The sequence below is a fragment of the Nerophis lumbriciformis genome, linkage group LG20, assembly GCF_033978685.3.
Source record: "Nerophis lumbriciformis linkage group LG20, RoL_Nlum_v2.1, whole genome shotgun sequence".
Lineage (NCBI taxonomy): Eukaryota > Metazoa > Chordata > Actinopteri > Syngnathiformes > Syngnathidae > Nerophis > Nerophis lumbriciformis.
Window position 1 is genome coordinate 25,201,002 of NC_084567.2, and position 23,346 is coordinate 25,224,347.

Genomic DNA, 23,346 nt, shown 5'->3' on the forward strand with positions numbered 1-23,346 from the left:
TCCATCCATCCATTATGATGATAGTATATCTGATAGTATATATCTGTAAAATGAATCAATTTAAGTGGACCCCGACTTAAACAAGTTGAAAAACGTATTCAGGTGTTACCATTTAGTGGTCAATTGTACGGAATATGTACTTCACTGTGCAACCTACAAATAAAAGTCTCAATCAATCAATCAAAAAACAAGCTTGGCACACCTTTCTTTGGCAGTTTCTCCGATTCCTCTTTGCAGCACCTCTCAAACTCCATCCGGTTGAATGGGAAGCGTTGGTTTTGATCCAGGATGTGTACATCCATCCATCCATCCATCCATTTTCTACCGCTTGTCCCCCCTCACCGGGGGGTTGCTGGAGCCTATCTCAGCTGCATTCGGGCGGAAGGCGGGGTACACCCTGATCAAGTCGCCACATCATCACAGAGCCAACAGATCGACAACATTCACAAACGAGGGCTAATTTAGTGCACATGTAAATATTGATTTCTGAAATGTTAAAAAAATTTATTTAATTTTTTATTTTAAAAAAACATTTTCACATCGACATTGTGGGGTATTGTCTGTGGAATTTGGAGGACAAATATGAATCTAAAAATGTGGAAAAAGTGAAGCGCTGTGAATACTCTTCGGATGTATTTGTTTACAGAGTATACACATAATGGCCTTATTGTCCTTTGCTCAATGTTAACCATGTGGGAAATCAGTACGCCTCTGTACTGAACCGAAGAAACCAATTACGAATGCATGTACCGTCACACCCCTACAACAGACCAAGCATGAAGTTAATGATGGCTGGAGAAACCAGCTACATTAAGATCTTTAAGATATATATCCAAGTTTTATGTTTTTCCTGAGGGAGGCATCAGACAAAATCTGTCATTTAAATGCTGAACGCTGTTAGATTGACATCTATGGCTGTCTGATGAGGGGTTTTTTCATTTTAATACACATCATTTTAATTCATCCACCCATTTTCTATACCTCATTGTCTTCGTTTGGGTCAAAGGTGAGCTGGAGCCTATCCTGGCTGACTTTGGGCAAGAGGTGAGGTATACTTTGGACTGGTTGTCAGTCAACCACAGAGCACATTTAAGAAGTGATTAGATTAATTAATAAAACCTAGCAAATAAATTCTGAATGGAGAATCACAAAACATTTAAACAAACACAGATATTGACTGACAGTATTAAATAAAAAATAATATAAAAGTACTCGATCATTTTAATTTTCACAGATTAAATCAGTGTCATAAAAAAACCACACATTTCAAAGCTTGTCACCTTAAGCAGTAAAAAGATGATTTAATTGAAAGCTGATACATTGTGATGTGTGCATGCATCAGCTGTAATAAATAGTAGGTAAACCAGTTATTGCTAAGATATATAATTCACATTTTGACTTCCAAAATCACAATTCAGTGAGTACTAATAATTATATGACAATACTAAAATAATAATATTTCATATTAGGTACTAATCCTTTTCAACCTTATGTGTTCAGTGCAGGGTTTATTCCAGGAACATAATATAGCAGGATTATCAGGCCGTCTTGTTTAAATACTATTTATAATCTGAGTGCAAAAAAAAAAAAAAATCGAATCCCCACCAAAGCGAAAGACGCCCAGAATATTTTTGAAATGTTCCGTGCTTTTAGGTTTTGTTTCTAGTGAACATGCGCTCTCCCCTAAGGGTAAGATGCTGCAGTTGGTACTGTAACACCTCAGTGTCTGATGACTCTTTGATTGTGATTTTGTCGAGATTAAGATAGTCCAGGGACTTGGACTGGGTCCTCTTCCCTTTGAGCAGACATAAGGGTAGTGGCGCGTGTACACTCCTCCCATGTTCCCCTTGAGTCATAGACCTGAGGAAGGTGTCACTTGAGCTTGGCATACGCCGTCTTCTACGACCGCTGGCAGCAGGGATGTCGTAAGGTTGGTAGTAGCGACTTTTGGCTTTGAATATTCTTGAAGACCGGTGGATGCTTAAGTCTAATGACTTGGACACACTGGTCTGAATAGGACTGGGGGCGGCCTCGGGTAACAAGCTCTTTTCTGGAGAGCTTTCTGACCATTCGTGGGCCAATTTCAGCAGCTCCTCACCCGTTGTGAAGCCCACTAGATAGTTTGAGTCCATGTGGAGGATCTGGTATCCTGCAACTGTGCTTCTGATGGGCGAGCAGGGCGTGCTGGCACAGCGAGGTTTTTCTGCTTCCACTTTCAACGTACCTTTGAGCTCAGCTGCAGGTAGAATGGAAACATGAGCCCTCGACACTCCGTTGATGTCCACTTCCATCTTTATAGATATGTCCTAGTGGATTAAAAGAAGAAAGATATATATCAATAAAGCATAATATTTGGAGGCAACGAGTGATGGGAATTGTACAATTGTGGTTCGGGTTCGAGTGCAGATGACACTGTGGATAGGGGAGACAACGGCTGGGCAATATGGCTGAAAACTGTATAACAATATACAGTAAGTGTTTTGCTCCAGCACCCCCCGCGACCCCGAAAGGTACAAGCGGTAGAAAAATGTCAATATCGAAAATTAGTAATACTTTTTATGACCTATCGAAAATAAGGACCGGGACAAACTACATTTCTATCCTTTCCAGTATTTTATTGAAGAAAAAAAACAGCATACTGGCACCATACTTATTTTGATTATTGTTTCTCAGCTGTTTGTAAATGTTGCAGTTTATAAATAAAGGTTTATTAAAAAAAGCCTCTGCGCATGCGCATAGCATAGATCCAACGAATCGATGACTAAATTAATCGCCAACTATTTTTATAATCGATTTTAATCGATATAATCGATTAATTGTTGCAGCCCTAGTGAGAAGCTCTGTCATCCGGGAGGAGCTCAAAGTAAAGCCGCTGCTCCTCCACATGGAGAGGAGCCAGATGAGGTGGTTCGGGCATCTGGTCAGAATGCCACCCAAACGTCTCCCTCGGGAGGTGTCTAGGGCACGTCCGACCAGTAGGAGGCCACGGGGATAACCCACAACAGGTTGGGAAGACTATGTCTCCCAGCTGGCCTGGGAACGCCTCGGGATCCCCCGGGAGGAGCTGGACGAAGTGGCTGGGGAGAGGGAAGTCTGGGCTTCTCTGCTTAGGCTGCTGCCCCCGCGTCCCGACCTCGGATAAGCGGAAGAAGATGGATCGCGTTCCATAATTTATTTCCACATACTGATATACTGAAGGTCTTAAGTGTTTTACGTGCGTACAAATGTTTTAAAATACATTTTTCTCTAAAATTGTATTTCTCCTCTTTTGTTGAGAAGAATTATTGTATATTCTTGAGTAGCAGATTATAGTTTGCTTTGTGTATAATTGTAGTTTATGTCATGGAATATGTTGTACATTCCTTATTGCAACAGCATCTTCCTGCATTTACGTTAAATCAGTGTTTTCAACCTTTTTTGAGCCAAGGCATATTTTTTTCATTGTAAAAATCCAGGGGGACACTGTCCCATCCTCGTCGCCATTGTTGTGTGCCAATCTTGTCACTTATTAGCAATCTAAGCTTAATAATACACCAAAAGAAAGCGTATTGTCTTTTTCTGCCTTTTAAAGTTAAAGTACCAATGATTGTCACACACACACACACACACTAGGTGTGGTGAAATTTGTCCTCTGCATTTGACCCATCCCCTTGTTCACCCCCTGGGAGGTGAGGGGAGCAGTGGGCAGCAGCGGTGCCATGCCCGGGAATAATTTTTGGTGATTTAACCCCCAATTCCAACCCTTGATGCTGAGTGCCAAGCAAGGAGGTAATGGGTCCCATTTTTATAGTCTGTTGGTATGACTCGGCTGGTTTGAATTCACAACCTACCGATCTCAGGGCGGACACTCTAACCACGAGGCCACTGAGTAGGTGACTTCCAGGTGTCCAACACACAACACATGTCATCATATCCTGTGTCCCCCGCCCTTAAGTTCCCCTTACAATGGTTCCGGTATTGTCCTGTGACCCGAGTAACCAATACATGACAGACACCACCAGCAGAAAATGTTAAAAACGAAACTCAATAGCCTATATTGACAATATAAAGTCGTTCTCGTCAAACACCTGACGCAATTGTTCGATATGACTTCAAACCATAACCATCATTAATTATCTTGTCTCAAAGTAGGCTTACAAAGCAATGAGCTACCTGCTGCCACTTACTGGTACGGAAGAGTATTACACGGTTACTTTGCTGATCTCCAGACAGCACGGACACTCTACAACGGCACATTGTTTGCAGATTATAATTATTGGTTTGCAAACAAATATTTTTCCGACCAATTAGGTGAAATTGCATAATTTCCCACGGCACACCAAAAAATATGTCACGGTACACTAGTGCAGTGTTTTTCAACCTTTTTTGAGCCGAGGCACATTTTTTTCATTGAAAATATCCGGAGGCACACCACCAGCAGAAATCATTAAAAATGAATGAAACTCAGTTGACGGTAAAAAAGTTGTTGTTGCAATTGTTGGATATGACTTTAAACCATAACCAAGAATGCATCACCATAGCTCTTGTCTCTAAGTACCGTATTTTCCGCACTATAAGGCGCACCGGATTATTAGCCGCACCTTCAATGAATGGCATATTTCATAACTTTGTCCACCAATAAGCCGCCCCGGACTATAAGCCGCGCCTACGCTGCGCTAAAGGGAATGTCAAAAAAACAGTCAGATAGGTCAGTCAAACTTTAATAATATATTAAAAACCAGCGTTCTAACAACTCTGTTCACTCCCAAAATGTACGCAAATGTGCAATCACAAACATAGTAAAATTCAAAATAGTGCAGAGCAATAGCAACATAATGTTGCTCGAACGTTAATGTCACAACACACAAAATAAACATAGCGCTCACTTTCTGAAGTTATTCTTCATTCGTAAATCCTTCGTCTTCGGTGTCCGAAGTGAAAAGTTGGGCAAATTTACGATCCACTGGCAGATGTTGGCGTCGTCTGGCGCTGCCTCCTCGTCTTAGTGAAGGTGTGTTCGCCTTCTGTCATCCATTGTTCCCACGCAGTTAGCAGTCTAGCTTTGAATGCCCTGTTGACACCAATATCTAGCGGCTGGAGGTCTTTTGTCAATCCACCCGGAATGACGGCGAGTATTGAATTAAGCGCGTAAGCGTGTCTCTTACTGTGATGTTATGAGCTAGCAAATATAACAACTACACTACCCAGCATGCAACGATAGTTACGAGCATGCGCGGTAGCCCTGAGAAGCGTTGTTGTATGCTGGGAGTTAGAATGTGGTTATGAGCACGCTGCGAGTAAACGTTGAGAACTCAGTTAACACGCCTCGTCTGCATTATTTATAATTAGACAGACAACACACTTAATAGGAGCCATTTTGGGGTCTTTACATAAACACACAAATGGAAATGAAACGTCACATATCCCAGCATGCACCGCGCGCTTCTTCGTCGTCCACTGTTCCCACGCAGTTAGCAGTCTAGCTTCGAATGCCCTGTTGACACCAATATCTAGCGGCTGGAGGTCTTTTGTCAATCCACCCGGAATGACGGCGAGTATTGAATTAAGCGCGTAAGCGTGTCTCTCAATGTGCTGTTATGAGCTAGCAAATATAACAACTACACTACCCAGCATGCAACGATAGTTACGAGCATGCGCGGTAGCCCTGAGAAGCGTTGTTGTATGCTGGGAGTTAGAATGTGGTTATGAGCACGCTGCGAGTAAACGTTGAGAACTCAGTTAACACGCCTCGTCTGCATTATTTATAATTAGACAGACAACACACTTAATAGGAGCCATTTTGGGGTCTTTACATAAACACACAAATGGAAATGAAACGTCACATATCCCAGCATGCACCGCGCGCTTCTTCTACGGGGAAAAAAGATGGCGGCTGTTTACCGTAGTTGCGAGACCTAAACTTTATGAAAATGAATCTTAATATTTATCCATATATAAAGCGCACCGGGTTATAAGGCGCACTGTCAGCTTTTGAGAAAATTTGTGGTTTTTAGGTGCGCCTTATAGTGCGGAAAATACGGTAGGTGTACTGTCACGAACTGTCACATCACGCCCTGACTTATTTTGACTTTTTTGCTGTTTTCCTGTGTGTAGTGTTTTAGTTCTTGTCTTGCGCTCCTATTTTGGTAGCTTTTCCTGTTTTGTTGGTGTTTTCCTGTAGCAGTTTCATGTCTTCCTTAAACGCTATTCCCCGCATCTGCTTTGTTTTAGCAATCAAGACTATTTAAGTTGTTGCTATCCTCCTTTGTGGGGACATTGTCCAGTGTCATGTCATGTTCGGATGTACTTTGTGGACGCCGTCTTTGCTCCGCAGTAAGTCTTTGCTGTCGTCCAGAATTCTGTTTTTGTTTACTTTGTAGCCAGTTAGGTTTTAGTTTCGTTCTGCATAGCCTTCCCTAAGCTTCAATGCCTTTTCTTATGGGCACTCACCTTTTGTTTATTTTTGGTTTAAGCCAGTGGTTCTTAACCTTGTTGGAGGTACCAAACTCCACCAGTTTCATATGCGCATTCACCGAACCCTTCTTTAGTGAAAAATAAAATGTTGTTTTTTTTCAAATTCAAGACAAAGTTATATGTAGTTGGTAACACTTTAATATGGGGAACATATTCTAAGGAACAAAAACATAATTTAGAGTTATTTGGTTAGGGTTAGAGGGTTAGGGTTATAATAAGGCCATGCCGAATAAAGCATTAATAAGTACTTAATAATGACTAGTTAAGAGCCAATATGTTACTAATTTGCATGTTAATAAGCAAATAATTAATGGTGAATATGTACCCCATACTAAAGTGTTACCATGTTTTTTTTTACTGGTGCACAAAATGAACCGTGCATTAATATCACCTGGTTCAAAGAACAAAACCAACACAGTGCATAAACTCACAACAAATTACACACCTGCAAATCAGTCTGACTTCTGCTGTTGCCGTATCCGTAATACGCCGATAGGGAGAAGTTTTTATTTACACAATGAGTCGGGTGTGTTTTGACCTCCGCCGAACCCCTGAGGCCGACTCACCAAACCCCTAGGGTTCAATCAAACCCAGGTTAAGAACCACTGGTTTAACACCTTTTTACCTGCACACTGCCTCCCGCTGTAAAGCAATTAGCTACCGGCTGCCGCCTACTGACATGGAAGAGTATTAACACGGTTACTCTGCCGAGCTCTAGACAGCACCGACACTCAACAACAACACATCATTTGCAGACTGTAATAACTGGTTTGCAAAAAATATTTTTTAAACCAAATAGGTGAAATTAGATCATCTCCCACAGCACACACTAGACTGTATCTGACGGCACAGTGGTTGAAAAATACTGCACTAGTGTGTCGCAGCTAGGAATGGTGCTCGAACCCGGTTTTCCCGGTTGTTCGATAAGAAAAGAACCGAGTCCTCGGGCTCGAATCCCTTTTTGAGAACCGGTACCCGTTATCGAGACCACTATAGTAAAGAAAAAGAGTTGGTTCGTTATTCGAATCCCTGGGAACGAATCTCGCCCCGACAAGAAATGCCCCGTGAGACATCACAAGAAATGACGTCACGTAGCTCAGTCATTTGTCACGGACCGGGTGCAGCGTGCTACGGTTCGTTCCCGGGACGCAAAACTGACGGCTCCGGACGAAAGCAGGTAGGAGATGATTTATTTCTCATAAATCATACACATTACAACAGACAGGAACGAAACAAAAGGAAAGCGTGCCGTTCGCACGAGAAGCTAAAGCAAAAACTTACTTAGCACAGGAATACTAAAAGCTAAGGTAACTTTAGCACAGGAATCATGAGTTCGAAAACCAGAATGCCAACGTAACTGTTGCAAATGCAAACAATGAAGGCACGACGAGTGACCGGAAAAGGCAGGCTTAAATAGAGTCTCTGATGAGCAACAGGTGCGCGTACAAGGCAGGTGAAAATCATAAGTAACCATGGTGACTAAAACAAACCCCCGAAGTGCACAAAACAACTAAGGAAGTCCAAAACTAACAGAACATAACTAAACAAAACATGATCCGACAAATATATACATCATTTACTGACCTTTTTATAATAAAATATCTGTGAATTAGTATATACAACAGGCAGCACGGTGATACAGGGGTTAGTGCATGTGCCTCACAATACGAAGGTCCTGAGTAGTCCTGGGTTCAATCCCGGGCTCGGGATCTTTCTGTGTGGAGTTTGCATGTTCTCCCCGTGACTGTGTGGGTTCCCTCCGGGTACTCCGGCTTCCTCCCACTACCAAAGACATGCACCTGGGGATAGGTTGATTGGCAACACTAAATTGGCCCTAGTGTGTGAATGTGAGTGTGAATGTTGTCTGTCTATCTGTGTTGGCCCTGCGATGAGGTGGCGACTTGTCCAAGGTGTACCCCGCCTTCCGCCCGAATGCAGCTGAGATAGGCTCCGGCACCCCCCGCGACCCCAAGGGGAACAAGCGGTAGAAAATGGATGGATGGAAGTATTACAACAGTTTTGTAATATGTAATTAATTAATTCAGTCATTATTAATATACTGAGATGAAGAATATCTTATTTTCAATAAGGTTGAAAGTATTTCTCATAATTCTTGTTCTTTGTACTTTGTAAGCACTATTCATTTGAACAACCTCTTAAACTGGATCATGTCAGTACAATGTTTAACTTCTTTACTTAATCCATTCCATCATTTAATTCTACATCATTTTAGCTGTTTGCAATTTTACCAAATCATCAAACTTTAATATTTTTGACTCAATAAATAAAGTGTTTGTATGTTCTCTATGTCCAACATTATGTATTAGTCTAATTGATCTTTTTTGTAAGACGGTTAACGAATGTAGCGCACATTTGTAGTTATTTCCCCACATTTCTGCACAATAACTCAGATATGGTAATACTATAGTAGCGAGCAGTAGAGCGGTGTTTTTCAACCTTTTTTGAGCCAAGGCACATTTTTTGCGTTGAAATAATTCGGAGGCACACCACCAGCAGAAGTCATTCAGAAACGAAACACAGTTGACAGTAAAAAGTTTAAAGTCAATTGTTGGGTATGACTTTAAACCATAACCAAGCGTGCATCAATGTTGCTCTTGTCTCAAAGTAGGTGTACTGTCACCACCTGTCACATCACGCCCTGACTTATTTTGACTTTTTTGCTGTTTTCCGGTGTGTAGTGTTTTAGTTCTTGTCTTGCGCTCCTAATTTGGTGGCTTTTTCTCTTTTTTTGGTATTTTCCTGTAGCAGTTTCATGTCTTCCTTGACTGCTATTCCCCACACCTGCTTTGTTTTAGCAATCAAGAATATTTCAGTTGTTTTTATCCTTCTTTGTGGGGACATTGTTGATTGTCATGTCATGTTCGGATGTACTTTGTGGACGCCGTCTTTGCTCCACAGTAAGTCTTTGCTGTCGTCCAGCATTCTGTTTTTGTTTACTTTGTAGCCAGTTCAGTTTTAGTTTCGTTTTCCATAGCCATCCCTAAGCTTCAATGCCTTTTCTTAGGGGCACTCACCTCTTGTTTATTTTTGGTTTAAGCATTAGACACCTTTTTACTTGCACACTGCCTCCCGACATCTACAACGCAATCAGCTACCGGCTGCCACCTACTGATATGGAAGAGTATTATACGGTTACTCTGCCGAGCTCTAGACAGCACCGACACTCAACAACAACACATGATGTGCAGACTATAATTACTGGTTTGCAAAAAATATTTTTAACCCAAATAAGTGAAACTAGATTATCTCCCACGGCACACCACACTGTATCTCACGGTACACTAGTGTGCTGCGGCACAGTGGTTGAAAAACACTGCAGTAGAGAATGTGAAGTGATTTGTTAAACCAAATAGTGTTTTTTCCCATATACAACAACCTATCTGGACTCGATAAGAGAATCGATAAGAAATCGGTTCGATAAGAGGATTCGATAATAGGCTCGAACTCGATAATTATCAAACATCATCCCTAGTCGCAGCACAATGGTTGAAAAACACTGCGTTAAATTGTAGTCCAGCATGCACCCAATAGGTAAAATGTACATTTACAAAATATGAATGATAAAACGAGGCTGATACAAGTTGGGATCCAGAGACACTATAGTTGCGTTGACACGGTTGCATTGTTTAAACCAGCATAAACCGGTGGGGTTGCATGTTGTAAGAGGAACGCCTTGTCGCGATCTAAGCAAGTAAACAGCGGGAAGCTGTGATAATAGAAGATTGCTAGAAGCACACATTCGACTAAAATACATATAGTACACTTTTTAACGCAACACGGTAGAGTAAAGCGTGAACGGCAGGTAACACCCTACTGTATTTAACGCTTTGTTGCGTCAAATATCGGGCCCAACAGTCCCCTGCTGTTAATAAAAAAAACAATTAACACAACTAAAAAACGAGACTACAACACAATGTATACGTGACGTGTTCTCACTAAGTATGTGACGCCATGGTTATTAAAAAAAATAGAATTATGTAAGTCAGTACGGTGCACAATGATAACAGCGGCGCATTTGGGCACCGCTCACACGACGCGAATACAGTAAAATAGTATCGTTGTTTCATCTGGAATGTGTCAAAATGAGCAAAATACAGGAAAATGAACCACAAACCTGTTTGACAGCCCGAGTAGAATGTCTCTCTGTTGCTTCTGTGGCCTTCTCTAGCGCACCCACGTTATGCATTAGTGATGGGTCGTTTGCCAACAATCAGGCTTTTGAAATGGCTCTCAAGCCGTTGTTTTCTCCTCTCTTTTTTTTCTTCACGTTATTGGTCAACATGTGGGGTGCATTTGCTGTGTACAGTGGAAAAAAAGGGAGAGTGAACCATTGGCACCATTTTTAATGGGGCAACAAATTATTGAATTCCGGTCATATTGCATATATAAATAAAGTCTTATATTGTCCATAACCCGGATGTACAGGGGACTCAAACCCGGGTGTGTCTAAAACACCAAACTGTCAAATTGATGTCTTACATACATAAATAAATATATGTATTGTTTAAAATAAAAACATTTTACACGTATTTTGTAAATGCATCAATTTAAACAACATAAGAAATCGCAGGCGCTCTTTAGGAGCCGAAAGACACGACTCTTTTACGGGAGCCATTGCAAAAAAAAAAAAACTGGCTCTCCTAAAAGAGCTGAAGTGCCCATCACTATCACGCAGTCATCTGATACAAGATGAGCACTTCCGGTTTGGGTTTTTCACAGCAAACGTGAGCCGCCGCTGTCTGTGAGTCCAATAGCTATAATATTACTAAAATCATGCAAATGATGTATGTAATATGACTTAAACTATGTGTTTATTGTGCAAATACTGGAGGTGAACAAGTGTATTCAGTAGTAAAGTAGTAAATTCTACAATTAATGTTCGCTTTTCCTTATGATAATTGTAAGAGGCAGTAAACAACTTCACTATTAATCAGTTCCAAAGGGTTAGTTGAAAGCGGGACTGTATAAAAACGAAACTAATATACATTTTATTAATCCGTTTCAACCAAAATGTTAAGATAAAACACTTTTAATTTAGTTAGATTTACATGCAGAATGAACTGCAAAATACATATAAATCCATCCATCCATCCATCCATCTTCTTCCGCTTATCCGAGGTCGGGTCGCGGGGGCAGCAGCCTAAGCAGGGAAGCCCAGACTTCCCTCTCCCCAGCCACTTCGTCCAGCTCTTCCTGTGGGACCCCGAGGCGTTCCCAGCTAGGCCAGCCGGGAGACATAGTCTTCCCAACGTGTCCTGGGTCTTCCCCGCGGCCTCCTCGGATGTGCCCTAAACACCTCCCTAGGGAGGCGTTCGGGTGGCATCCTGACCAGATGCCCGAACCACCTCATCTGGCTCCTCTCGATGTGGAGGAGCAGCGGCTTTACTTTGAGCTCCTCCCGGATGGCAGAGCTTCTCACCCTATCTCTAAGGGAGAGCCCCGCCACCCATATAAATCACATATGAAATAGATACATTAACATTTAAAATCATGTTCACCTTAATTAGAGATGAATGCGATAAATGCGTTAGAATGTAATATCGGAAATTATCGGTATCGTTTTTTTATTATCGGTATCGTTTTTTAATTTTTTTTTATTTTTTTATTTTTTATTAAATCAACATAAAAAACACAAGATTCACTTACAATTAGTGCACCAACACAAAAAACCTCCCTCCCCCATTGACTCTGACACTGGGACGGCGTGGCGCATTGGGAGAGTGGCCGTGCGCAACCCGAGGGTCCCTAGTTCAATCCCCACCTAGTACCAACCTTGTCATGTCCGTTGTGTCCTGAGCAAGACACTTCACCCTTGCTCCTGATGGGTGCTGGTAAGCGCCTTGCATGGCAGCTCCCTCCATCAGTGTGTGAATGGGTAAATGTGGAAGTAGTGTCAAAGCGCTTTGAGTACCTTGAAGGTAGAAAAGCGCTATACAAGTACAACCCATTTATCATTTATCATTTATTTACACTCATTCACACAAAAGGGTTGTTTCTTTCTGTTATTAATATTCTGGTTCCTACATTATATATCAATACAGTCTGCAAGGGATACAGTCCGTAAGCACACATGATTGTGCGTGCTGCTTGTCCAATAATAGTACTAACCTTTAACAGTTAATTTTACTAATTTTCATTAATTACTAGTTTCTTTTTTTACTTTCTTTTTTATTCAAGAAAATGTTTTTAATTTATTTATCTTATGAATTTTTTTAAAAAGTACCTTATCTTCACCATACCTGGTTGTCCAAATTAGGCATAATGTGTTCATTCCACGACTGCATATATCGGTTGATATCGGTATCGGCTGATATCGGTATCGGTAATTAAAGAGTTGGACAATATCGGATATCGGCAAAAACCCATTATGGGACATCCCTAACCTTAATGGTTGAGCAGCGAGGGATAAGTAGTGGCACTCGTGTTACATTCAAGCACGCAAGGACAATGTCTGCAGTGCGCACATAAACTTACATAAGTTGATGCAAACACACGCATCAATGAGACAACACTTCACACACGCGACTCCACTATTCCACAGCAGCCTTGATATGAGGTTGTTTTGCAGCTGTATAGGGAAAAAAACGGTCTGTCTGAAAGTCAATCTGCTTAACATTTACCGATTTTCGTAGTGCACTTGAACATCTCGTGTCAGCTGCAATGAACAGTGAGCGTGATCCAATTCGGCGGCTGCATCCTTCCAAGGGACCCACTCACTCCACGAGTGTGGCTTCTGTGAAGAGTCCTTCAGTCGCAGCTGGAGCTATAATATTTGGGACGTTCTCGCCTTTGCGACATTTCCTGGTTGTGTTACTTGGGGTCAACTTCACAAAGTGGAGAAAACATAGACCCAACAAAATATTAAGTTATGAAGCAAAAGTTGTTTAAACTTTTAAACATATTTACTTTTTAAACCTTGTGAACTACTTCATAATTCAAAGAGGTTCATTTGTTCTTCAAACATTATGCAATTTGTTATTCTTATAGCCAGACCTGTGTGTTTACTTCTGTACCTGAACTGAATTGAACTACTTCATACTCTAACTCAGTGTTTTTCAACCACTGTCAATTACTGGTTTGCAAAAAATATTTTTTGCAAACCAGTAATACATTTTTTAATACTAAAATTGACGCAATTCATCAGCAGTTAGTCCCCCAGATCTCAACTACCCTAACCCCCCCACCCCCGACTTTCAAATAGTTTTCTCTCGTCCATTCTCTGACTATAACCTCTCTTCTGCTGCTGAAATCTAAACCATCCACTTGCCAACTTGATCCTCTCCCTACTACGCTAGTCAAAGCTTGCATTCATTCCATGGACCCTCTCATAACTACAATTACTCAATCCTCACTAATTTCTGGCACTGTTCCGTCACCCCTCAAATCAGCTACAATAACCCCTATTCTCAAAAAACCTGGTACCGACCCCAGCAACTTCAACAATAGATAGGGCGGATCTCCAACCTCCATTCCCTTTCAAAAATCCTACGAAAAATAGTTGCCGCTCAGATTCACAATCACCTCTCACAAAATAGTCTCTATGAACAGCTCCAATCAGGTTTCCGCCCACTTCGTAGCAAAGAAACAGCTCTCGTTAAAATAACCAATGACCCCCTCATGGCTGCGGACTCTGTACAACTCACAATTCTCATCCTCTTGGACTTAAGTGCGGCTTTTGACACAATCTCTCATGCCATCCTCATCCGACCGACTGGCCTCCCTTGGAGTATCTGGTACACATCTGGACTGGTTTAAATCTTATCTCTCTAGTCGTACTCAGTTTGTTCAACTCAAAACATTCAGATCTCATTCTTCCCCCCTTTCCTATGGTGTACCCTAAGGTCTGTCCTCGGACCCAACCTGTTTATCATCTACCTCCTCCCTCTTGGCCAATTTTTCCGTAAATATAATATTCACATACCTGCTAACTACTCCGGTTTTCCCGTATTTAGTACGGTTTTCATCAACCTATTCCGGGTTACGGTTGCAGTGATAAAAAATACGGTTTTTCATTAATTTAAAAAAAATATTTTTTTTAAAGTTTTATTCACGAAATCGCGTAACAACAATGACAATCGACACTGCTTCCCGTAACTTCCTATCGAGCCATTCCGAATGCCATGCGCGAGGCTATTTATAGCACCGCTGCCAAGCACGAGGCACCATGCAGTTGCCATTGTTTCCAAACGAGCGAACGATCATGGAATCAGCCGGAGAAAAATCGCAAACGAGTCTTAAACCGAAAAGAAAACTGCAGTCATTCCGTGAAGAATATTCAAAAGCCTATCCGGGAATAATTATCCGTTCCAAAAACGGTGAAAACTACGCGAATTGCACCTTGTGTTCGATATTTCGATGACGACATTGGAAAAGTATTGTCAGTACTTCTGTCTTTGAGGGAATGCAATACGGCTTCCACAGGCGAAAACATTTACAAAATACTCGCGGAAGAAATAGACTCAAACGAAATTCCTTGGCAGAATTTGGTTTGCTTTGCTGCCGATAATGCTGCAGTGATGATGGGATCTAAAAAGTGTGTTGCAGCTTTCATTACGGAAATGTCTCCTTCGGTTTACATCGCCGGTAAGTACAGTTCGTAGCATAAAAAAACTCACAAAACATAAAATTTTAAGTAAATCTTTTATTACATAAACAATAAATCAAATCAAAAATAATTTCTGTGTACAGTATATCTTTTTATTTGTGATAACGATAACATGTTCAAAACAAGTAACATATAACTATCATACTATTCTATTACTTCTTAATTCTATGATGCTATTGAATTACATTTTAATGAAGTAAACTTATCATAAAGTTACCATATCATTTTTTCAGTATGATCAATCTGATAGAATAAATTTGGATTTTAGCCACAAAAAGGTAATGACACCAATGTTATCTATTGGAATTGTTTAGTACTGTTATACTGTTAAAAGTGTTTATACTATTTATGCTTTCAAGTCCAAGTTGAAGAAATCTTGTTAAATGTTGACAGCATAACTACCAAAATACAGAAGTATGTCCTTAATATTTTTGCAGTGCTATTTCTGTTGAAAAGTTAAAATGATTACATTAGAGATGTGATGTGCCACTTTTCAAGTGTTTTCATATTTTGAATTCTTTTGAAAGGCTTACAAAAAAACTACATTTGAATTGTAATTCCATGCTATTGACAGGACTATTAATTTTAATGAAGTTAGCTTACCATGTTTACAGTATGACAATTGTGATAGAAATGTGAATTTTAGGCACAGACTATTTTTTACAATTGAACAAGGCAGTAGATTATACAAGCTTGGACAGAAAGTTAATAATGACACCAATTTTTTTTTAATGGAATTGTTTAGTACTGTTTTACCATTTGTTTACTGTAAAAAGTGTTTATACTGTTTATACTTTCAATTAACAAATTGAAGTCTTGTGAAAGGTTGACTGGATAACTGGCATTAACTGTCAAAATAATTTCAAACTATTGAAGTTAGCTTACAGAATAAACATGTCAATCAACCCATATGATTTTTGCTGTAATATTTTTGTTTTGAAAAGTCACTGTGACTGATAGAAAAGTGATGGTTTTAGCAACATTTTAACCTGTCTGAATGCTAATAATCATTTTGCGTCGGGGGGCTCTTCGCCCCCCTGAACCCCCCACCAGGACTTTGTCCTGGACCTACCGGGGCCTGCGGCCCCTGGACCCTGGCTACTAGGTTTTTCTGATTTCAAAAGTTGGCAGGTATGTATTCATTACTATGCAGATGACACTCAGCTCTACCTGTCCACCAAACCCACCATGCCTCTCCCTTCTCTCCTCCCTCTCCAATTGCCTTCAGGAAATCAGATCCTTACTTACTTAGGCCTTTAAATTCCCTGAGCAACATAGGCCATTGATGAAACTCCTCCATCCCTTTCGGTCTTGTGCCCTTTGCTCCAGTTGTTGCCATGACAGCCTTTGCGCCTTCATCTCCTGCTCTGTGGTTCTTCTCCAGGTGGCTCTAGGCCTTCCTCTCTTCCTCTTGCCTTGTTAGTTCCATGTGATCGAGCTATTGTGTCTACGCAGTGTGTGACCAATCCATTTCCATTTCCTCCTCCTGATTTGTGTTTCTATTGTGTCTTGTCTAGTGAAGTCCCACAGGTTGGCATTGGAGATGGTGTTAGGCCAGTAGATACCTAGGAGGGGACGGAGGCAGCGGTTGAAGAATGTCTGTATTTTGTTGAGTATGTTGGCGGTGATCTTCCAGGTTTCTGAACTGTAGAGTAAGGTGGATTTGACGTTTGAGTTGAAGATTTGCAGTTTGGTCTTGAGTGATCGAAATCAGATCCTGGTTCTCCTATAACTTTCTCAAACTAACTAGTACTAAAACTGAACTCCTCCTTATTGGTACAAATTCCACCCTCTCTAAAAGAAATGACTTTTCCATCTCCATTTACAATTCATCAGTTTCCCCCTCTCCCCAGGTCAAGAGTCTGGGTGTCATCCTGGATAGCACCTTGTCATTCAAGTCCCATATCAATAATGTCACTCGGTCAGCATACTTCCAGCTACGCAATATCTCTCGCTTACGCCCATCTCTCTCCCTCAGCAGGCTGAAATTCTGGTTCACACCCTGGTCACATCCCGTTTGGACTACTATTAAAACCAAGACAAACAGGCTAAAGAACAGCTTCTTCTCCAGGGCCATAACCACCCTGAACGGACTGCCCCATTGTCCCTCATAACTGCCTTCTCTTCGGTGCAATAACCCATTCCACCAACCACCCTGTTTTTTTCATGTAGATATTCATGTATATATTCATTTCACCCACTGTATAGAGTGCACAGGGTCACATTTGTGGGCCACACCTTTCTTTGCACTTCTGTATTTTTTATATTTTTATATATTTACACATTGTTTCCTTGCATGCACACATCGCACTGTATGGAAAAAAAAGCTGATTCTGATTCTGATTCTATAATTCTCTACTCTTTAGTTTACCTGACAAGTCCATCCATAAATTACAACTGGTTCAAAACGCCGCTGCCCGTGTCATTACTAGAACCTCCTCCATTAGTCACATAACACCTGTCCTGAAGCAACTCCATTGGCTCCCCATTAAATATCGCATCCACTACAAGATCCTTCTCCTCACATTTAAAGCCATCAACAATCTTGTCCCTCCGTAGCTCACCAATCTTTTCCCGTTCTCTCAGGCCTTCTTCCTCCGTCCAGCTCATTCTCCCACCTACACGCCTGGTTACCATGGGGTCAAGAGCATTTAGTCACTCAGCCCCCCACCTCTGGAAGTCTCTAACCCTGGACATTCGACACTCTTCTTTCACCTTCAAATCTCGCCTGAAAACATATCTTTTTAAAGGGGAACATTATCACAATTTCAGAATGGTTAAAACCATTAAAATCAGTTCCCAGTGGCTTATTATATTTTTTGAAGTTTTTTTCAAAATTTTACCCATCACGCAATATCCCTAAAAAAAGCTTCAAAGTGCCTGATTTTAACCATCGTTATAAACACCCGTCCATTTTCCTGTGACGTCACATAGTGAAGCCAACACAAACAAACATGGCGGAAAGAACAGTAAGCTATAGCGACATTAGCTCGGATTCAGACTCGGATTTCAGCGGCTTAAGCGATTCAACAGATTACGAATGTATTGAAACGGATGGTTGTAGTGTGGAGGCAGCAGAGGTGGGACCAAGTCATTGTTTTGCAAGTCACAAGTAAGTCTCAAGTCTTTGCCCTCAAGTCCGAGTCAAGTCCCGAGTCAAGACAGGCAAGCCCAGAGTCAAGTCCAAAGTCAAGACTGGAAAGTCTCAAGTCAAGTCCTAAGTCCTGCATTTTGAGTTTCGAGTCCTTTCAAGTCCTTTTAACCACAGACTAATATATTAACACAGATTGTGTATGCTTTTCAAACGCTGTATTTATTTATTAAAACAAGTGCATTTTAAATTGCAGGAAAGAAAATTGTGCTGACATTGCACTTTATAATAGCACTATATTAACCAGTCATTTTAAACATTAACTCATTCCTTTACAGAACAAACACATTGAAAAATAAAGTGCAAATGTACTTATTTGTACAAAAGTGTTAACATTGAAAAAACATGTCATATACGTGAACATAACAAAAAAGTTGTACTTTTTATATGTCAGGGCCCTATGCTGCATTGCATCTGCAAAAGACCAAATTAGCCAAGAGTCTGTCAGTCATTTGTGCACGATGGGGGCGTAGTATGATGCCACCATGGCTGAAAACTCGCTCCACTGGAGCACTGGAGGCAGGCACTGCCAAGACTCTCATGGCCACTCGGAACAGTGAAGGAAGAGTCTTCATGTCCAATGCCCAGAACAAAAGGGGGGAGAGAGTTGTTTTGGGTTGGTGCACTACTTGTAAGTGTATCTTGTGTTTTTTATGTTGATTTAATTAAAAAAAGAAAAAAATTTTTTTTTATTTCTTGTGCGGCCCGATACCAATCGATCCACGGACCAGTACCGGGCCGCGGCCCGGTGGTTGGGGACCACTGAGGTAAACAACCAACAGTATGTCAGAAAGCTAGCTAAAACGGTACACATATTCATAATATAGTATACATTTTAACTGACCTTTATTTTACTATTTTTGTCTTTTTTTAGGTGGCTAAAATACGCGGTGCTGCTGACCGCCGTCTAACGTTACGTGTGATATATTGACTAACGTAACCCTGCTTAAAAAAAAATCACTGAACAAAAAGTATGAATAAGGTAGTGAACTGCAACAGATTCCCGTGTTTGCAATAACGTTATAACGTTAGCAGTGAGTTTACAGCCTCACTGATTTAACTACACAGCAAATAAAAGTCACGTTACTGCCAATAAACGTTATCTTACATTCAAAACTTACCGTTCCTTGTGCAACTTCAAATACCGGACGAAGTTGGAAGTTGTTGCCTCTCCATCAGTAATTTTCGAACCGCATGTGTTGCATACTGCAAACCGTTTTGTGTTGACCACCTCGTAATTTTTATACCCAAACAAAATTATTTTAGGTATCATTTTTTGTTCACTGGCGTGTGGTTTGGACATGTCTTCTTCGTTGGTTGTCCTGCAATTTGATTGGATGAATGCTGTGTGATGAAAACAAAGTAGATCTAATTTGATTGGCTGTTGTACTGAGACCACACCAGCTGACACACGCAACGCTGATAGACAAGTACACAATGAAAAATACGGAGCGCTCCCGAATAACTTTTTCATCTTTGGGTTTTGGGGAAAGTAGCAAGTCATGTCAAGTCATGTCAATTCAAAAGGCTCAAGTCCAAGTGAAGTCACAAGTCATTGATGTTAAAGTCTAAGTCGAGTTGCAAGTCTTTTTACATTTTGTCAAGTCGAGTCTAAAGTCATCAAATTCATGACTCGAGTCTGACTCGAGTCCAAGTCATGTGACTCGAGTCCACACCTCTGGGAGGCAGGTAGTGAAAACGAAATTGAAGAAGAAACTGAAGCTATTGAGCCATATCGGTTTGAACCGTATGCAAGCGAAACCGATGAAAACGACACGACAGCCAGCGACACGGGAGAAAGCAAGGACGAATTCGGCGATCGCCTTCTAACCAACGATTGGTATGTGTTTGTTTGGCATTAAAGGAAACTAACAACTATGAACTAGGTTTACAGCATATGAAATACATTTGGCAACAACATGCACTTTGAGAGTGCAGACAACCCAATTTTCATCAATTAATATATTCTGTAGACATACCCTCATCCGCGCTCTTTTCCTGAAAGCTGATCTGTCCAGTTTTGGAGTTGATGTCAGCAGGCCAGGGAAGCTAGGGTGCATAGGGGGTTTAGCTCGCTCGTCTGCGGGAACAAACTGCCGCCATTGCTTGCCGTGCTACCGAGGTCCTTTGTCCCTGAATTGCTCACACACTCCGGCAGATACAATGGGGGTCTGGCGGCAGATTTCTTTGACTTTATCGTTGGAAATGCATCTGCTTTGAGTGTCGCAGGATATCCACACATTCTTGCCATCTCTGTTGTAGCATAGCTTTCGTCGGTAAAGTGTGCGGAACAAAGGTCCAATTTCTTGCCACTTTCGCATCTTTGGGCCACTGGTGCAACTTGAATCCGTCCCTGTTCGTGTTGTTACACCCTCCGACAACACACCGACGAGGCATGATGTCTCCAAGGTACGGAAAACAGTCGAAAAAACAGAAAATAACAGAGCTGATTTGACTCTGTGTTTGAGAAAATGGCGGATTGCTTCCCGATGTGACGCCACGTTGTGACGTCATCGCTCCGAGAGTGAATATTAGAAAGGCGTTTAATTCGCCAAAATTCACCCATTTAGAATTCGGAAATCGGTTAAAAAAATATATGGTCTTTTTTCTGCAACATCAAGGTATGTATTGACGCCTACATAGGTCTGGTGATAATGTTCCCCTTTAAATTAGTTTACTCATTTTAATCAGTTGCCTCCATGTCACTTCTCATTTGCACTGTTCTTATTATGTATATATATATATCTGTTTTTAATTGTTTGTCACATGACTGATTGATCTTTTATCTGTTGTAAGGTGACCTTGAGTGCTAAGAAAGGCGCCCATGAATAAAATGTATTATTATTATTATTACGACAATACTCACACATCGTCCAGAATACTAGAGATAGCCTAAAAGGAATCTAAGGAAAAGGAATCTACAAACCCTGTTTCCATATGAGTTGGGAAATTGTGTTAGATGTAAATATAAACGGAATACAATGATTTGCAAATAATTTTCAACCCATATTCAGTTGAATATGCTACAAAGACAACATATTTGATGTTCAAACTGATAAACTTTTTTTTTTCTGCAAGTAATCATTAACTTTAGAATTTGATGCCAGCAACACGTGACAAAGAAGTTGGGAAAGGTGGCAATAAATACTGATAAAGTTGAGGAATGCTCATCAAACACTTATTTGGAACATCCCACAGGTGAACAGGCAAATTGGGAACAGGTGGGTGCCATGATTGGGTATAAAAGTACATTCCATGAAATGCTCAGTCATTCACAAACAAGGATGGGGCGAGGGTCACCACTTTGTCAACAAATGCGTGAGCAAATTGTTGAACAGTTTAAGAAAAACCTTTCTCAACCAGCTATTGCAAGGAATTTAGGGATTTCACCATCTACAGTTCATAACATCATCAAAGGGTTCAGAGAATCTGGAGAAATCACTGCACGTAAGCAGCTAAGCCCGTGACCTTCGATCCCTCAGGCTGTACTGCATCAACAATCGACATCAGTGTGTAAAGGATATCACCACATGGGCTCAGGAACACTTCAGAAACCCACTGTCAGTAACTACAGTTGGTCGCTACATCTGTAAGTGCAAGTTAAAACTCTCCTATGCAAGGCGAAAACCGGTTATCAACAACACCCAGAAACGCCGTCGGCTTCGCTGGGCCTGAGCTCATCTAAGATGGACTGATATAAAGTGGAAAAGTGTTCTGTGGTCTGATGAGTCCACATTTCAAATTGTTTTTGGAAACTGTGGACGTCGTGTCCTCCGGACCAAAGAGGAAAATAACCATCCGGATTGTTATAGGCGCAAAGTTGAAAAGCCAGTATCTGTGATGGTATGGGGGTGTATTAGTGCCCAAGACATGGGTAACTTACACATCTGTGAAGGCGCCATTAATGCTGAAAGGTACTACTTTGGCACGTGTTGCAGCCATGAAATTCTAAGTTAATTATTATTTGCAAAAAAAAAAAAAAAAAGTTTATGAGTTTGAAAATCAAATATCTTGTCTTTGTAGTGCATTCAATTGAATATGGGTTCAAAGGGATTTGCAAATCATTGTATTCCGTTTATATTTCCATTTAACACAATTTCCCAACTCATATGGAAACAGGGTTTGTACATAGATCTACACAGTGGCCTTGTGGTTAGAGTGTCCGCCCTGAGATTGGCAGGTCGTGAGTTCAAACCTCGACCGAGTCATACCAAAGACTATAAAAATGGAACCCATTACCTCCCTGCTTGGCACTCAGCATCAAGGGTTGGAATTGGGGGTTAAATCACCAAAATGATTCGCGAGCGCAGCCACCGCTGCTGCTCACTACTCCCCTCACCTCCCAGGGGGTGGAACAAGGGGATGGGTCAAATACAGAGGGTAATTTAACCACACCTAGTGTGTGTGTGACTATCAGTGGTACTTTACCTTTAACTTTAACTTTACAGCTATGTTGGAGGAGTCGCACAATAGCAGGAGAGCAGTGTAGCCTGACAATCAACTAGTACTGAATGTGGCTGGCAGCAAGGCTTAATAAGCCCTAATTGCAACTGTCTGTGTAAGTGGTCAGTGGCTCCGCCAAGGGAGGAGCTGCAAGAAAAGGCAGACAGAGCAGTGGCGACAAGCACCACAATTGATATCATATTACATTAATATGGCAAATTGTGTAATGCTTTTACTTCACCTTGGGAAAATGTCATATGGGCTTAAAGAGGAAGATGACGCTATATTGGATTATGTACAGAACAAGGAATATTTACTTTATTTTTATTTGTAGTTTTAAAATTTCCTTTTTCCTCGCCACACGCTCTCCATCGTCCAGCTCTTGATTTCTGGTGGCTGCTTAAAAGAGAATAAATACAGCGTGTGTTATTAATAGGGTTGTCAAAGTTAACACAATAATAATAATATTATTAACGATAATTTCCTTTAATGGCGCACATTTTTTTGACGCTGGGTCCATCAACTGAATTTGACTAAAGAATATTCAACAAAATAGTTCAATCTAACGCAAGTAATGAAACATGGTTATGCAAAGTGACAGATACAGCAACTGACAGCGCTCATGCCCTTGCTAATAACCAGACAACATATTAAAATGTGTCTTTATTCATAC

The 23,346-nt window shown here is 41.0% G+C and overlaps 1 protein-coding gene across 1 annotated transcript; it reads right to left on the reverse strand.

The window, feature by feature from the left end:
• Nucleotides 1-1,208: 1,208 nt before the first annotated feature.
• Nucleotides 1,209-10,715, reverse strand: macir (macrophage immunometabolism regulator). The gene is made up of 2 exons (XM_061980666.2): nucleotides 10,589-10,715; nucleotides 1,209-2,306 (listed from the first exon to the last, which is right to left on the reverse strand). Exons 1-2 carry the CDS (start codon nucleotides 10,658-10,660, stop codon nucleotides 1,650-1,652), a joined length of 729 nt encoding a protein of 242 aa, XP_061836650.1. The 5' UTR covers nucleotides 10,661-10,715; the 3' UTR covers nucleotides 1,209-1,649.
• Nucleotides 10,716-23,346: the final 12,631 nt, after the last annotated feature.